Consider the following 18,620-nt stretch of genomic DNA (forward strand, 5'->3'; position numbering starts at 1 on the left):
GGAGACACGATGGAAGAGGCAATGCTAGACCACAATCGAAATTTACAGGACGTTCTTCAAAGATGCAGGGATAGAGGACTAAAACTGAATCGAGCAAAAGCAAAAGTGGCGTTAACATCAGTACCGTTTTTTGGACATATTGTAACGGACAAGGGAGTCCAATCGGATCCTAGCAAAATTTCAGCTGTTCTGGATATTCAACCTCCAAAGAACAAGAAAGAACTCCTGACACTTTTGGGACTTGTCACAAATCTGGGACGATTTTTGCCTAGACTGGCTGAAGTAAGTGCACCACTTCGAATACGTCTAGGACCGGAAAGCAGCAGATTCTTTTCGGCTTATTAAGCAGTTGGCTACAGAAGCACCAACCAAGCCACTTGTGATACAATGTGATGCGAGCATGTTCGGCGTTGGATGTGTTCTTCTTCAAGAGGGGCGGCCGGTAGCTTACGCTTCTCGAACACTCAATAAAACAGAAAGCAACTATGCTCCTATTGAACGTGAATGCTTAGCCATCGTATTCGCGTGCAAGAGATTCGACCAATACGTTGCAGGTCGGTCGGTAGTAGTAGAATCAGACCATAAGCCTTTGGAAGATATTTTTAAAAATCCAATAACAGATGCACCACTCCGTCTACAGAAAATGCGAATGACGTTACAGCGATATGACATTCTATTGCGCTACAGGAAGGGCAGTGATATGCACATAGCAGATTTGCTTTCTCGCACAGCAATAGCAGGTACAGGCCTAGATAGATTGCAAGGAGAAAAAGTAGAGACAGCATTTCGAGAGATCGCAGGTATCAATACGGTCGAATTTATCAACATATCGGATGAACGTTTCGGTGAAATTGCTACGGAAACCAGAAAAGATTTAATTTTAAGTAAACTGATGCAGCTGCTCATCGAAGGATGGCCGGAAAGTAAAACTGATTTGGATGATGAAATGTATACATACTGGACAATGAAAGGCGATTTGTTAACTTGTCAAGGGGTCATCTTCAAAAGCGGCAGAGTTTTAGTACCTAAAAGTCTTCGGAAAAAACTGCTCGACAATTTACACATGGTTCATCTCGGGATTGATTACACACTGCGTGCGGCAAGAGAGTCTTTCTTCTGGCCAGGTATGAGCGATCAGGTAGCAAATTACATTCGTAACTGTTCAGTGGAAATCAAAGTAAACCGCCAATGACAACACATCAAATTCCACAATATCCATTTCAGTGAGTCAATATCGACCTCGGCGAAATAAAAACAGGTGACAAAAAGTTGACACTGATGGTCACAGCGGACAGCTACTCGGACTTCGTCGAAGTAGACTTTTTAAGTGATACAAAAACGAGAACCATCGTAACCGCTTGCAAACGCAATTTCGCACGACATGGAAGTCCTGAAGTGGTGGTCACAGACAACGGACCACAGTTTGATAACAACGAATGGACTAGTTTTGCACGTAAATGGGATTTTGTTCACGTGACTTCGTCTCCGTACCATGCCCAAGGAAATGGTAAGTCGGAATCTGCAATAAAATCCATGAAACAGCTGTACAGGAAATGTGCAAAAAATGAAACTGATTTTTGGAGAGCGATAAAACGATAAAAACGCAAAAAAGTTGCCTAACCTGAGTGTTGGAGCTGATGTACTGGTACAACGTAGGCCGGACCTTCAATCTACCTGGGAGAAAGCAGTATTACTACGGCGACTTGAGGACCAATCATATGAAGTGTAAACGAAGGATGGTGCAGTTTATCGCAGGAGTGCAGTACACGTGGAGCCAGGCAGACAAGTGCAGTTAGACGAGCAAGTAGAGTTGCAAAGGCAGCGTCGGCTAAATCAAGAACGAGAAGAGAAGCTACACCAAGAACAGCAGCAGCAAGTAAACAAAGCGTCGTTCACGAGAAGCAATATGGGTAACAAAGCAGCAGCAAATTCGGAGAAATATGTGTTCGAGCGACATGACTATGGAGCAACCAACGTGATGGACCAGCCAGTACCGGGGTACCAGAAGCAGCATTCGTCTTTGGGCACAGAAGTGTCCGATCTCAGTGACGAGGAAAGAGACTTACCGACAACACCAACAGCTCGATCAAGGCGAAACTCAAAAGACGTAGAGAATATTGTTCCGTCGTCCTCTGGTCGACCAAAACGAAAAATTATTAAACCTTCAAGTTTTTTGGATTAGTTGATTTAAAACTTTTCTAACAATTATGGTACGGAAACTTAAGGCTTTTCGGAAAAGGGAAGATGTTGTATTAGAAACACCCTATGTCATTTAAATATTATTGTACCACCCCATACTCACAATATGTCAAATAAACAGTCTGCAAGAGATACTTGTTAACACCACAACGTGTTTACAGAACAAAAACAATAGAAACAAAACAAAACAATAGACATTCTGGATTGGTCCTAGAATCAGCTGAGCTGTACTCAGTGGTGGGCACAATTCCGCTAATTCGCTAATCGCTAATAAGCGACGCTAATTTTCAGTTAGCGGTTTAGCGGTTTCGCTAATTTTTGAGCTGTTTAGCGAACTGTTAGCGGCGCTAAAGTCTTGACCTACGTAACGCTAATCGCTAATCCGCTAAATTTTCTAGAAAAAGTGGCAAAAAACTATTTACAAAAAATGTGAGTTACATATATAAATTGCTTCGAATGATGAACATGCTTCACTGGAATGTTACTTAGAGGACATATGTTTTATTTAAATAACGTATAATTGTCTTAACTGTATAGAGTTCCTCTCTTTTCCAGACAAGTGCAAGTCTTTGTTCGAGTTATCGTTCCAAATTATCTATATTAATTCATTGACACGCAAAAACTTCTGTGAGCAACAATGCGCTTTTACATTCTTAAAAATTTAATTTTTATCAAACCCGTTAAACCCGTTAACCCGTTTTTATAAAATCCGTGTTTTTAATTTCGAATCTCTTGCTATACATAGTAAGGTACCAATGGGAATAATTTTACCTTCGAATTCCGTTTAGAGCATAAGCTCTTCGTCGTTTCGAGTCAAGTATTCATGTAAAGTTTCAGCTCAATCGGACTTTGTGAAGCCGTGACTTAAGCGCTAAAAGTTTCACTCTTTTGACCGATGAAAAAAAGAACAAGTAGTCCGCGAATTGCACGATATCATTGTTTTTCTCAATTGATGCAAGAGTAAAATTTTTACCACATTGAAACACAACTTCCCAAAGATCAATTGAGTTGGGGGCCATCCACATACCACGTGGACAGATTTTTAAAGATTTTGACCCCCCCCCCTCCCCCTCCGTGGACAACTGTCCATATAAATTCCAAAAAACGAAATTTTTGAGCCATATCGCTCACCGATATTTGTGAAGTCGATTTCCATCAGTACCCTAGTGAATAGCACTCCAATGCAAATATTTTCGTTTTTATGAGCAATAAATACAACCATATGACAATTTACGTAATAAAAAGTTAGCGATTAGCGATTAGCGAAAGTTCCGCCAATATGAGTTTAGCGTTTAGCGTTTAGCGATTATCGAGCTAAATTCTCCAGTTAGCGAATTAGCGATTAGCGTCGCTAAATTTTCAGTTAGCGGTGCCCACCACTGGCTGTACCAATGTGACAAAGTTTAACAGCTTTTTTCATGCAAAAATTCATGCCAGGCCATGTGTGAATATTTGTTTAACAAAAAGCTTTAAATTTTAAATAGTCCATGACGTGCATATTCCAGATGTGATGACTAAACTAAAAAGAAACCAAAGAAACCCTGATTATGTTGTTCACAGGTCTGACAGAATTGATGTTGCCGGAGGAGGAGTTGCAATAGTTATCCACCGTCGAATAAAGCATCGTGTTACGTTCCATCTTCAAACAAAAGTTATCGAAACTTTGGGAATTGAAATTGAAACAGATATTATTGACTTTTTATTCTAATGCAAAACATCGATCGTGGAATAATGCTCAAACCAATTCCAGTGGAAAAATATTGCTTAATAATTGCTCGGCTGGATTTTATTCGATTTTATTTTTTACGAATGGTTCTACATGTTAGGAATCCATCTACAATTAATTTGGTATCATCAAATCTTAGTCATTTTTGCGGTGATTTTTATTTATATTCATATTGATTTATATTTATATTTATATCCATATTGATCCATATTGAGTTTGATGCTGATAATCTTCCTAAAATTTCTTCCATATCACGTAAAACTTTCTTGACTTCCACTAGGTCTGTCTTTGAATATCACAAGACCAATTGGGATAGATATCGTACCACGATCGAAGAAAGTTTGAATTGCGATATTGTTTTACAAAATAGTACTAACATTGACAGAGCATTAGATGATATATGCAGTTTAATTCTCAATCCCCGGAACTTATCAGTTCCTAAGGCCTGAGTGAAATTCAATACACCAATTATTGACAATGAACTTCAACTTTCATGCGTTTGAAGAACATACGGAGACGTCAATATCAGGCATCTTGTGATCCTGGTTTTTAAGTTATTTTTTAAGATTTACAAACGGAAATTAAACATGGACTTACTTACTAAATGAAAATTTCATGAGAGAAACTTGAACAGCTAAAACCATATTCCACCTTTCTGGAAGCTTTCAAAGGTTTTTAAGAAATCATCGGAGTCCATTCCAGTCCTCAAAGATGATGACCGCATATTTCTTGTGAATGAACAAAAAGCTCAAAAACTTGCTCAGCAGTTAGAGAGTGTTCATAATTTCAATTCGAACGTAGTAAGTCCTGTTGAAAATGATGATGGCCAGTTCACCACCCTAGAATTATTTTCTGAAGAGGTATCCTCCTGAAAAAATTTCTTGAAGATTTGAGTTGATATTTTTTCACAAAATGAAAAAATTCCGAAGTCACTCCATTTATGAAACCTGACAATAAATTCAGCTGCAGCATAAAGTTATCTCCCAAATTAGTTTACTTTCTCCTATAAGCAAACTTTTTGAAAAAATACTTAATAAAATTCTTAATAGAATGCTAACACATATTAATGAGGATTCAATTTTTGCAAATGAGCAGTTTGGTTTTTGCAATGGGCATTCAACTACTCATCAGTTACTTAGAGTAACTAATATGATTCGAACTAATAAAAAATAAGGCTACTCCACTGGAGCCGCTCTTCTAGTTTTAATAGATAAAATGTCCAATTTCCATTTTTCTCTTTAAACAAAAAAAATGAGACAAATCTACTTAACTGATCGCTCTCTTCAGATTAACTATTTTAATGATAAATCTGATAGATTACCCGTTAGAGCTGGTCTGGTGTACCCCAAGGAACCTTTTTGCGCCCAATCGTATATAATCTCTTCTTTGTGACGATATAAGCGTAGAGGAAAAAAGCCTTCGTGTCATTTGCAGTCTGTTGCAAAAAAGTTGCGAAAGACTGCGAAAGTAATTACAATCTATTAATGTAATAAAATTGAAAATATATGTATCAGTGTTGACATGTCACCGTTTGTATCAGAACAGACAAAATAAATTATGAATAAATATTACTCTCCTCAGAGGAAAAAAAGAGAAAAGTGAAATTCTGACTCGCTGCTCTGTTTTCAGGTCGTGTGCTCTTCTCTTTGTTGCTTTGATTTCTTTCTTGCGCTGAGTGCATAGGTGATTGAGAAACCTACATAAAGAGAAAGTAAATTGTTCTTCTACACAAAGTTGCTCTTTGCGGAACTTTGTGAAGCTCGTTTTGGTTTGTGCGATGTGCTGGTTATTGGTATTGGTATTTTTCGAATGGAAAATTAATCTCACATTCTTCCACTCGCGCTGGTGTACTTAGTTAAACCAATGATGCCCCATATGCAGTTTTATCTGCATTTATACAGATTTCTTACGTATTTTCCATACAGATATCTGCATATACTATACAGAACTATACAGTTTTTTTAGTTTTCCTGATCGCAAATTAAACTTCTTGATATATTTAAAAAAAAAAATCAACTCAAATGTTATGTTATATTGTTTTTATTATATTTATATGCTTCGCGTAAGCGTGTGCATAAATGAATCACGGGATAAATGTTAAACAAGCTTTTTGAATTTTTATCAAGGTGACAAGATTTTTTGAGCTTCAAAATACAGATGCGAATGTGGCATCACTGAGTACAACGTGTAAATCAAATGATGAGGTTGGAAAACGCTACCGCGGGAAGGTTAAAACGCAGGAGCCAAGCTAAAGCACATCATCATATTTCTAAGCTCTGATACGTTCTCATCACAAAACCAACAAACATTTCAGTTTAAAAAAAGTTGAAGTGGTTGTTTATAAGACACGACCGCAGAGTTAACGTAAAAGATGACAGCCTTTCTTATGTGAATGTATTTCTTGGAATAGGTGTAGGAATACACTCAATTGGGGTTAATTAATTTAATGGTCTCCCTGCTCCAGATGACGTTTTCCTCCGGTAACGACAATGAACAACAGCAGAAGCTATGTGTAGCTCTGCGGTTTCACTTGCTGCCGTATCCAAAACAAGAATGATATTGAATTACTTTGAGGCTGTCTTTTGTATCAAGTTGCACTAAGATATCTTAATTTAGGCAGTGGCTACGAAGAGACTATAGACGAGGGCAAATAGTGCATTTCCATCTATAGTATAACCACATACTTAGACATACGTAACACTGGCGATTTTTTTGGTACTGTTTGCTCCACATCACCCGAAACCAACACCAGTTTGAACTGCTCGCCGAAAATGAACGGAATGAATTTTCTTCATCGCGGCTTTACTCGAGCCCATAACAAAATCCCTCAAGAAACTGTCAAAAAGTTGTTTACAAAATCAATGCTGCATTTTTCGAGTGTGAACGAGACAAATGCAGGGCTGCGCAGGTACACAACCTCCATAAACTACTCAAACAGAGGTTTTTTTACAGAGGTTGGTACTTTCGAGTAGTTCATTTTGTATCAACTTTTTTGGAAGATTTCTTCCTGAGTGTTACGTATGTCTTATGTATGTGGTATAACAGTTCAAATAACAACTTTCTGCATTTCACGATAGCGTAGATGATTTTACAACTGATTGCTGCAAATAGTAAGACTTCAGTGAAAAATTATGTGATTCAGGCTCACTAGCTCAAAAATTCTTCAGATACACATTAAGGAATTGCTGAAGTCAAAAAAGGTTAGCTGTGCTTGTTTATGCCATTTATTGACAACTGAATGATTTTTTAACATCGCAATTTTTTATTTAGTTCTGAATGATTTACAGTGACAATTAAAATCAACATGAGGCGATTTATTTGCAATTATGTATGAAAATTATAATCGCTATACTACTAGCCACACACGCTATATAGCAAGCCACGCACTCTAGCCCCACACGCTATAGGCATGCACAGACACGCTAGACATGCACACGCTCTTTAGCAAGCCACGCACGCTAGTCACATGTCACACACGCTTTATAGCAAGCCACACACGCAATAGACATGTTCAGACACGCTAGACATGCACACGCTGTATAGCAAGTCACGCACCACAGAGCAGATATGCAACTTCGAACAAAACTTTGCAGCAAATCGGTGCTCAAGCTTTCGCATTCATTTTTGGCTGTTCCATTCTACATTGATTTTACAGTGCATTGTTCCAACAGTTCGCTCCAATAGTTTGAACATGCACCAAAAAATTATTATTTTTTTGCTTCAATGACCAAGTAAAAATGTGATCTTGAATAGTTGAATCCTGTTGAATCTATCAAAATCAAGTTAAGACAGAACCGCATTCAAGAGATCTTTAAAGCGGAAATTCAGTAACAATTCACAATCAACGTCAAAAGAACAAATTAAACTAAAAATCTTTCAACCATTCAAACATTGTTTAACAAATTTTCTTGGATCGTACACCTCGCGAAACTATGAACTATTTTAACCTGTTAGTTGATTTACTTGAATATCTTCGTTGGACTTGGGAACCGAATTTCTCGACCAGCGACAATATTGTTTTCTCGTACCGTTTTTTATACCTAACATTGCAAGTAATGCTTATCAGACGCGCTATACACAACACTGCTTACGACATTAGGTACGATGTAAAAAAATGATAGTCGTTAGTCAAGATATTTAGTTTTCAACTTGGGCAGCAATGAAATTTATTGAAAATATATCTAAATAAAAACCGTTGCACGTATGCGGGTGGTACTGTACGATTATCATGAAAAGGCACCCTCGCTATACCAGTACCGGGTAGAACAAAGGATTCTCTCGGCGAAAAAGCAGCGAGAGCTCATACAGTCCTTTTATTGAATGAATGGAATATAAGCGTAATAAAATTTCGAGTGTGAAATGCGTCCTCTCCACCGCTAGATGTCGATACTTAAAATAAAGAGATTTTGTATCATTTTTGGTTCTTCAGTAGAAAATATGTGCACGCACGCTGGCCAGACACGCCGATCGTATAACACTGTGCCAATGTGCCAGTTCTGATCGTATAACCAGCGTTGCCATTGTGCCAGATAAATCTGGATTTTGCCAGATTTTTGTTTGCGCGCCAGACAAACAGATAAACCTCAGAATCTGCCAGATATTTGTAAATGAGCCAGATATTTGCCAGATTTCATCCGCGTCGTCTTGCGAAAAGGTCATTACTGCGAGATGGGCCGTGCCTGGCCTTAACCTACCTACACCCGGGGAGAGCAAAAAAAAGGTCATCACTTTCAATTCTGCCAGGAATTTTATCCAAAAATGAGTGACAGATTTTTGCCAGACTTTTTATTTTCGTTTTGTCAGATTTTATTCGAAACATAGTGGCAACACTGCGTATAACACTGCCACTGGCTTCGGTGTTTCAAGTTTCGTCCTTCGTGCGGTCTGTTATACACCAACACTGAGTGGCAATTGCTAAGCACGCCGTTTCGTGTTTTAAATATATCCCTCAGTGCAGAGCGTGTTTTGGACATGGTTGCTCAACGGTTGCAGGCGTTCTTCTCTATGTGAAAAACGAAAAGTTGACTCTTTGTGCTCTTGAATTGAGCAGATAACATCCCTGTTAGTAAATAATTAATTCATCGCTGAACATCGCCCTCCTTTCCTCCTATTGAAAAAACGATAATTTAAATGAACAAAAGCAGTAGTATTGTATATCAAGCTAACATTGTCTTGTTGATACTTACGCTTATTTGGATAAGAAACTATTTGATCCTATACGAAAGGTGGAAACTCTTCAACAAACATAGTTGTTGAATGTTGAACACTAAATTAAATGCAATTTGATATCTGTAAATATTTATATTTTTCGTTTCCCTTCTTTCATTGTCTGCAGATATTGATGTCAACATTTATGTATGATTTATTTTATCTCACGGTTTACACGAGCAGTGGTTATTCTTAACAAAGTTGTCTATTTTTGGCCATGTTTACATTTGCTTTTAATCGTTGAACAACTATATTTTCGTAATGCTCTGTTACTGTCAGCCTTTACACTTATAATTATTTAGGACTATATGTTGGATCACAAAAATCGTAAGTACATAAACCGCATTTGCAAAATAGTAATCTAACATTGTTCAATAAGGACAGGTTTTGGTATATTTCACACACGCATTTTCAAACCATTTTAGCAAAATCTACTATGCCAGCATTGTTCTATTGGTTTTCTTCCTCCCAAACAAAAGTGTATTCGCGCATCTGTTATCTATTTACGAAATTTTGTAGACTAGTTCTTCAACGTACAACTTAAAATTTACATGTACACTGAGGAATACCCGATGTGTTCATACCCTGTTTTAGTTCAACGTGTAAGTTTGAATTATTTCAAAATATAATAAATCATCGGGACTTAAAAATTATACACATAGGTAATAGTTTGATAGGGTGTCGCTGGCAGGCACAATCGATACGTTAATAGTAATGGATGACTGTACGAGATCCATCTGGACTGAATTCATAGTAAAACGTCGAAAAATGCATATTCAACTATATCGTTCATGCTCTTTTATATTCCAACAAAACTTAATGCCTAAGTACAATGGATTTGGTTACGAATCCGAATTTTTGGATAAGTGCATTAAACACATGAAATCTTATGATACAGTGCACAATGAATTCGGGTTGAATTCGCGATTTGGTTCTAAACCCAGGTTTTTTTGCTGCCTACCTATGTAACACATTTGCATAAATCGATTACAATTCAGATTGATTGTGTGTAAATTTTCCATTTTGCGTGTGATTATATGTTTAGTACAACCGTATTACCGGATTTAGAAACGCAAACGCATGCCGTAACATTGAGCTTGAGCCTTAACTGACCCTGCTCCGATTCGTAGTCGTAGTTATGGTTGCTTGGTTCAGATGATCAGTACTAATTTGGTACACAAGAATTCTTACATACATAAAAGTTTCTGCCAAGAGATGATGGAAACTCACATTTGAAAACAATGCCAAGTGAGTGAAGGGAATGAATGAGTTTAGGTGAACAGTGTATCTGCGCAGCACCACATCATTTACGAAAACTATTCAAACAGAAATCCAATTTGTAACCATTCTTTTACCCCCCTCTGAACCACAAGTTTTTTTTTCGAAGTACTACATATGTCTCAGTTAGTTGTTGTTCAGTCAGAATCGGATTCAACTTGATACCAGTATACTGCCGTTCTACCGATGGTTGTCCCATATTCATAGAAAACTTCATGGAAAGTAGTATAATATTGCGTAGAAGGGCAGTATAACTAACATTCTTCTGTGTCTACCGACGTAACGTCTGTTTATCAATTCCCACATATTTTTGTTGAGGCTAATGTCAGTTAATTTGTGTGAGTAGAGGTTGAGTGGCACTACGCATCGTATCGTTACCGCCTAGGCTCAATCTTCCCTTGGAGTTCAGAAGATTTTTCGTACTGTTTGATTTAATAAAATTGTACGACACATTGTTGAGTTTTTTGCTACCGCCATTGTTTAGACTGTACATGTTAGTGTTGTTATTGTTGTGAAGGATTCCTGTAGGTGGTGCCCCGTTCAAAAGTGTCAAAGGACTATTTTCAGGAAAGTTGCCGTTCGCGAAATGATTCACTTTGAAACTATTTTGCAGCAGTTCCAGTCTTTCGCCGTTCAGCCAATATGTTAACATTTCACCTTTGCCCTTCATTGGTACCAATCCACGCTCCGTCACGTCAAACGTACCAAACGTGTCCAGAAGAGCCTTAGTATTATGACTTATGTGAATTTTAAGCGCTTCTCCGTTGGACTCCATACGCGAGGCCGTATTTACTGTGTCCCCGAATAAGCAGTACCGAGGCATCTTCAAGCCAACTACACCAGCAACACAAGGCCCTGCGGAGCAGAAACAGAATCAAGTTGAGACAGTTCATCACTAAATTTAAAAAATTTGAAGAATAAGAAGAAATAATTAAATCATAATAATGCAGCATTATTTAACCTTTAAACTGTTTTTGTAAATTATTGAATATACATAAGATTCAATAGGATATGTGCATATGCACACTCAAAATTTTTTGACGGGTCTCGGTAGTTTATAGCCGAGAACGGCACCACTGAGTGCTCGGTCAAAAAAATAATGACCGCTGTCATATTTTTTCGTAAATCTCGGATCACCTAACTGGAATTTCGGCGAAATCTCGGTAGTGATAGCTCGATAATATTTTGTGGTGAAATTTTAGTTAGGTTGAACCGAGATTTATGAAAAAATGAGACAGCTGTTATTAATTTTTTAACCGAGCACTCAATGGTGCCGTTCTCGGCTATAAACTACCGAGACCAGGCAAAAAAATGTAGGTGTTAGAGATGGTCGGTTTTCGGGTTTTCGAACCCAAAACCCGAACCCGACCCATACCCGTTGGGTTCGGGTTTGAAAATTTTTGAAAGTGTCGGGTTCGGGTCGAGTCCGGGTTTGAACATTTTTGAAGGTGTCGGGTACGGGTCGGGTTTGCCGGGAAAAAATTTTCATTTTGATAAGATAATGATGTCTATTTTCATCCAACTGTAAAAATCACTAACATTTCAATACCATTCGAGGCTCAAAGCTTCACGGCAGCCTCAAATTGGTACAAAAAATCGACCCCCTGGTCGGGTTTCAACCGAAATAAAAAATTGGGTACGGGTTTGAAAAAAGCCAAACCCGACCATCTCTAGTAGGTGTGTGGAAAAAATGAGATACACTTATTATTTGATGAATTGAGAAAGATTACATCTTCGGGTGATTTGTTCAGTCTCAACTTTCTGTTACAATTTGAATTTACGATGATTTGTCACTTACCACTATGCAAACCTATCCTTAACCTTAGTTGCTCATCGGGTCGATGCCGGATGGTAAATTTGTACACAGCAGCCAGTAAAGCTAGGGCCATACGAGAGATTTCTCTGGCGTGGAGATTTCCATTACGTACCGGCAAACCAGATACAACCATATATGCATCTCCTATAGTTTCTACCTGAAATATACAATGTGTTTTTAGTCTAGAGTCTCGCTTTAAGTAACTTATAAAAAAAAGGTTTTTAGTCTATGGTCCCTTCAAGTTCAACAGTAAATGCTCGACTTTATGTTTTATAACACGAAATTCAATAGTTCACCTCAATCTAGAGTGATAGAAATCATTGAAATTTTAAAACTAGTTAAAGGCTACTTTTCGTAAAACTAGTTTCTATGTGGCAGCCGAGTTTCGTTAAACTCCAACAGCTACTGCATCCACTTTTTTCACCACAGACTGCTGATTCGCCTTATACTGCTCACCGTTTTGAACTGGTTTTAGTTCTTATTCTAGGTCCGCTTGACGATGGCCCAATATTGCTCAACTGGACGAAGCTATTTACTTTTGCAGTTTTAGCAATAATGTTCCAGTGCTATATTCTTTTACAATTTAGTTTAGGTTAGTATACCTTTGACTTCAGTGCGATTTAGATAACAATCTGATAGAAGATATTCATAAGCTTATTACATAGTGTCAGAAGTGGACACGGTGGAAGAATCCCCAAAACGAGGACTTGAAGATTATGTAGTTTGCGCGATGGAGCACTTGACATATTTAAAAGAATATTTTTTAAGAATTAAACTAGTCGACAAAATGAAAAAAGTGCATTCCAAAAGCTCAAACCGGAAAAAATGAAAGATTATAGCTATATAACCATTCCTATGAATTTTGGTGCCCCTAGCCATTACCAAAACGCGTCAACTTTCATGAGAGTGTCGTATAGAAATCGCTCGCCGGGTTCGTCGCTTTAACGTTATGTTTACGAGTAAACTCATTTAAGTCTCAAAAACGGTAATAGCTAAGGACACCAAAGTTCACAGGAATGGTTGACTAGCTATGATTTTTCTGTTTTTTCCAGTTTGAGTTCATGGAGTGCACTTATGATGACCAGTGTAATATATTTCTCTAAGGCGAACGAATTTTATTTTTGATATATAAAACCGCTCCATCAGTTTTTAAACTGCCATTGAGTATATGTTTTTATCATTTAATCTAGCAGATATCTAATCAAAATATCATCTTGAAGAGTATGCTTACCTTGTAGACATCAAAATTCTCCACAATGGAGTCGAAGCAAGTGTAGAGATCGTTAAGCAGGTCCACGACCTGCATTGGTGTGCTTTGAGCGGAAATGGACGTGAATCCAACAATATCGCTAAAATAAATAGTTACTTGATCATAGGTTTCGGCTATCACAGATTTGCCCATTATAAGTTGTGCTGCCACGGACCTTGAATAATTTGATAAATTTTTGAAATGTTATTTTTATCATTCGATCGATTTACCTTGGCAGTAACTGATACAGGAGCTCTTCGCACTTGCGTTTCTCCTCGAAGTAGTCTTGTGTACGCTCTTCTACTAGTGTCTCTAAGTTATTTGCATATTGTTCCATGCGTTGTAATAAATTATCTAATATATTACCAGATTCGTTTTCCCTGTAATACAAGAATGTGTTGCGACATCAATTGCTAATAAGAATATCAAAGTTTGTATTTTGTAAACCACTTACTTATTGATTTTTCTAATGATTGTTTTCAATAGATTGAAATCTGGACGATCAGCAGGATCCTCAGCCCAACATTTAACCATAAGGTTGTTTACATCTTCGTATGAGGTCTCATCTACCTTGGGTCGGAATGGGGCGTTGTACGATTCAGGTCCGTTTTTGACTAGTTTTATGATTTCTGAAATCAAAGAGATTACTTTTTCTTAAAGCAGTTCAGTTGTTTTTTCATATATGGTTGTTTAAAATCTCTTGAAATGACAATATATTATAATAAAAGCTCATACAAAATGATTTTCAATGCTAAATGTACGTAATTGATGTAATACTGACGATTTAAATGACGGAAGTTTTCAGAAATTTCAGTTTTAATTTTCGACGTTTTGAAACGAATTCAAATTGGTCGAATAAGTCGTGTAATCTTTGCGATAATAGGCTTTCGTTGTTTTGATAATTAATACATAACGGTTGCTTAAGTTCGATTATAATCAAATGAAATGGGAACGTATAGGGCAGCCAAACTTTAAAACCACATTTATTCATCAGTTAACTCTTAACTAGCCCGTTCATCTGATATCAATATTGTTCAAATCGGTTGTGTAGTTTCTGAGATAATGAAGTTTCGTGATTTTCACATTCCGGTACATTACAGACGAAGTTACAGTTCGATTACAGGAAAATTTAATAGGGTGTTATGAGGTAGCTAGATTTTTCATTTTACATTAATTTTGTAGAAATCGGGTCCGCCATCTCTGAAAAAAGTGAGTGAGTTCAAGTAGCCTTCGAAATATGTCTTTTTTCATGCTGGATTTCACATTTTTAAACTGATTTTATGGAAATCGGTTCAGCCATCTCTGAGAAACATGAGTGAGATTAAACAGTCTTCAGATTCACGTCTATTTTCATCACTATTGAACCACTAGTTCAATCTTTATAAAATTCAAATGTTAAGGGTATTTGAGGTAGCCCGTTCATTTGAAATCATTTTTGTTTAAAACGGATGTGTAGTTTCTGAGATAATGATGATTCATGATTTATATATTTGGTTACATATCCTCTAAACTAAAAACCCGTTTAAAATAAAATTGAATATGTTTCTATGGGACAATAAGACCTTCCATTTGCAATCAATTACATGAAAATCGGTTGAGCCATCTCTGAGAAAAGTGAGTGAGAATAAAAAGTTGCACATGCACACACACATACATACACACACACATACATACACACACACACACACACACATACAGAAAATGCTCAGCTCGTCGAGCTTTGTCGAGTGATATATGCCATTCGGCTCTTTGGGGCACTTTTTCCGATCTCTCATTTCATTTTGGTTTCAAAACAACTAATAGATACCACCCAAGTATGCGGTATATTTCGACAGCCGGATATCGCCATTTTGGATTTGAAAAAGGCGCCTGGGTTCTATGATAACCAATCATAGCGATTACGGAATGATCATTTTTGGCTATTTTCCAGCAGTTCGACGTTGCAATTCCAGATTTTTAGTTATCATTTTTGGCGTCTGTGCGTAATTTCGATTACGGGAATACCTATTTTTGTTGGTATTTGTTTGTTTTCTGAAAACCGGAAGTCACCATATTGGATTTCAGTTCAGTTTATATCTGGTCATCATTTCGATTCCAGATATACCTTAACTAACAAGTGTTCGATAATTAGAGGTCGTTTTACGGGAACCGGAAGTAATCATCGTGGACTACAAAATGGTCTGTGGAGTCGATGTTCAGCCACTGTCTATTAATTTGATTCCAAAAATAACCATACTGTGTGGTATTTGGTCATTTTCTTGAGCTTGAGCTTGAGCTCTATTGATCACCACCGGTTGCCACTTCGTTACTGACCAGGATCGATTGGAGTTGTAAATCGAATTTAGTGATTACTGCTTGGGATTTAGCTTTTCGATGTGCATCTCCAATAATCCCTGCATGCTGATCAGTACCGACGCCTGCCGGTCCAGAACGTAGATCAAAGGAAGGAAGGAAAGGGGTGTTAGTTCGATACTTGTTGTTACTAGAGGCCGGATATACTCCTGCACACTCCACAAGCACCACGGGTATAGGAATTTTGTGTTAGTTGTTTGTCGCGTTTCTTCTCTATATACGATAAAACTCTTGGCGGTATTTATGGGCCCTCGTCCACTAAGATATTTTTCGCGAACCTATCTTCTATGTATCTAAGACGTTTTGTTTCATTGATTTTAGGAGTACGACGGGAATAACGAGCTTTGTACTAATAGAGGAACTGACCGACCCTTCCAATTTTGAACCCGACGTGCACGCACTTTCCCGAGGTAAGTGGTGCGATCTTCGATATATGAACTCACGAAAGCGCGCCAGGTGCCAACATGTTTGAAACCTCATCATATTTGCAGTGACGGGATACAAGCGAATCGTGGAGGTTAAGTAATTTCGGTTACCTTACGTATCGTACGACTCTACGCGTTTCTGCTCATGAACACCTTAATTTACCCATTCACGAATCAATGAGTAGCTTTATTTCGTAAAACGTTAAACTTTATTCGGAAACTGTAAGCCGACCGCAATTTTAGAGGATATAATATCTACAACGCGTTTTTTCTCTTGTAATATAATTTTTCGAGACTTGGTGCTAGATAGAAAACAACTCGGACGGAATCTCTAAGACCTCCCGAACATCTCACTGTTACACCGTGCGATCATTGAAAGGTAAAGCCGTCGTACTCGAAGAGCAATACTGTGCACAACCACGAGAGTGTGCGCGAAATCCCCGACAGACCGCCTATTGCGAAAACAAGCTCGACGCGTTCGCTACTGTAATGAACAAGCTATGTCCCTCATCTAATCTGTAAAATGGCAAAGTTGCATGAATTCGAAGCCTGTGAAACTTGTACAAATGGAACATATGCTAGTTCCAAATTTAATCGCAAAACGCCTAACTAATCACGATAAAGATAATGTCGTTGAGGTCGTCACTTCGCCATACATGATTTCAGCGCAACTGAATTACGTTTTTGTATAGCAATATTTGTCAAAAGCTAGGGGACTTGTTAGAAAAAAATTGAAATAAATAAATTAACGGCATGCCAAATATTACCGATGCCGGAAGTTTTGGTGATGTCATTTTTAAGTATCACATATCATACGCAGAGAAATGGCAAGTCAGTTTGAGCTAACTTTGTGACACGGTAAGTTTCATTTGCTTTCTGTTTTTAAATCGAGCGATCGAATTCGTATGATCTCTGTTTCTACACCAATATTAAAAGATGTGAAAACATTTTAAAATTAACAAACCGATGTAATTTGTCAATGGGCTTCTTTCGTATAATGCCCGAGTATCCGCCAGTAGACGGCGCTCCAAGCGTCCGTTTCTTTGGCGCTTTTAGCTTTGATTCTTTGATCTTTATGTTAGGTGCGTGCCACATGCTAACAATAAAAAACTCGATATTTTTCCTTAACCACTAAGTATGAGCATGAGCAAAACCACATTATTAAAAAAAAAGACGTGAAAAAAAAAGAAAAAAAAACCGCGGTATTTGAAAACCCGTTGTAAAAACCGTGTGAAAAAAGATCTTACTGTACAAACAAAGTTTATTTAAAAAAAGCCAAACCATTAAAAATCCGAATATATAGTAGAACTCGTGTCAAGTCCACTTATAAATTTCAACATGATCAAATGAAAAAATGTGAATATTTAACAGTTGTTCAAAAGCTAGAGAAATCATGAATTGTAATAATATAGGAAGCGAATATATATATATATATATATATATATATATATATATATATATATATATATATATATATATATATATATATATATATATATATATATATATATATATATATATATATATATATATATATATATATATATATATATATATATATATATATATATATATATATATATATATATATATTTCTTTAACTCACGCTAATAAATGTTTGACTATATACTTAAACTTTCTCTATACAAGCGAAACGGCGTATTCTACTAACAGATTTCATTTTGTTCGTATGCATCTCCCCATCTATTTCATGGGCAGCTTTTTTTTGGTTAGTTTGTCTACCCGCCAGCGACCGGCGGTGGCGCTGCGAGCGTGAAAAATTAAACTTCACGGTTGGTGTTTTTTATGTCTGGTTCAGCTGATCTCAAAACTAACAAATAGCTTTAAAAATGTAACGGTACTGATCCTGCTAAAAGCGATCGGATGATCTCCTTCTTCAGAGTTCATTCAGAGTTAACAGGAGAAACCAAACTTTGCCATTTCACCAATTACACTATTTTATTTCATGGGAGAAAGCAGTACGCGCACAGCACTAAGTTTGCTTTGTTATCAGCTCCACCAACCCTATATGTAGTGATGTCCGATTACTTCTCAATTAATCGAGTTAATCGATTATTTGCGGAAATATTCGATTAAGTTTTAATCGAATAACTGACTTTTCGATTATTGAATAATCGAATAGTTGACCCCGATTATTGTTCGATCATAGTTCAACTTTGTCCAAAAATGGGAAAATTGGTGATGCCAGCGGTGAAGAAAACACAAGAGGTTTCGAAACCTCTGTTCTCACTTATTTTATATTATCCATTTAGTTGAAAATTGCAGTTGTCGACTGGCGACAATTGATTTTACTCGCATGCCGCACATTATACATTGTACCTTACGTCGCAAATAGTGCGCTGTATA

At 37.2% G+C, this 18,620-nt stretch overlaps 1 protein-coding gene across 6 annotated transcripts in view; it reads right to left on the reverse strand.

Moving 5' to 3' along the window:
- Positions 1-9,206: 9,206 nt before the first annotated feature.
- LOC129730175 (atrial natriuretic peptide receptor 1-like) overlaps positions 9,207-18,620 on the reverse strand; it is a 269,163-nt gene continuing 259,749 nt past the window's right edge. For all 6 annotated transcript variants that reach the window (XM_055689292.1, XM_055689294.1, XM_055689293.1 and 3 more), the window contains 5 exons: positions 13,931-14,105; positions 13,707-13,856; positions 13,459-13,651; positions 12,210-12,384; positions 9,207-11,266 (listed from right to left, as the gene is read on the reverse strand). In XM_055689292.1, the coding sequence (XP_055545267.1) occupies positions 10,737-11,266; positions 12,210-12,384; positions 13,459-13,651; positions 13,707-13,856; positions 13,931-14,105 (1,223 nt within the window). In that variant the 3' untranslated portion in view covers positions 9,207-10,736. The remainder of the gene's footprint in view (positions 11,267-12,209; positions 12,385-13,458; positions 13,652-13,706; positions 13,857-13,930; positions 14,106-18,620) is intronic.

Source organism: Wyeomyia smithii, chromosome 3 (assembly GCF_029784165.1).
Source record: "Wyeomyia smithii strain HCP4-BCI-WySm-NY-G18 chromosome 3, ASM2978416v1, whole genome shotgun sequence".
Lineage (NCBI taxonomy): Eukaryota > Metazoa > Arthropoda > Insecta > Diptera > Culicidae > Wyeomyia > Wyeomyia smithii.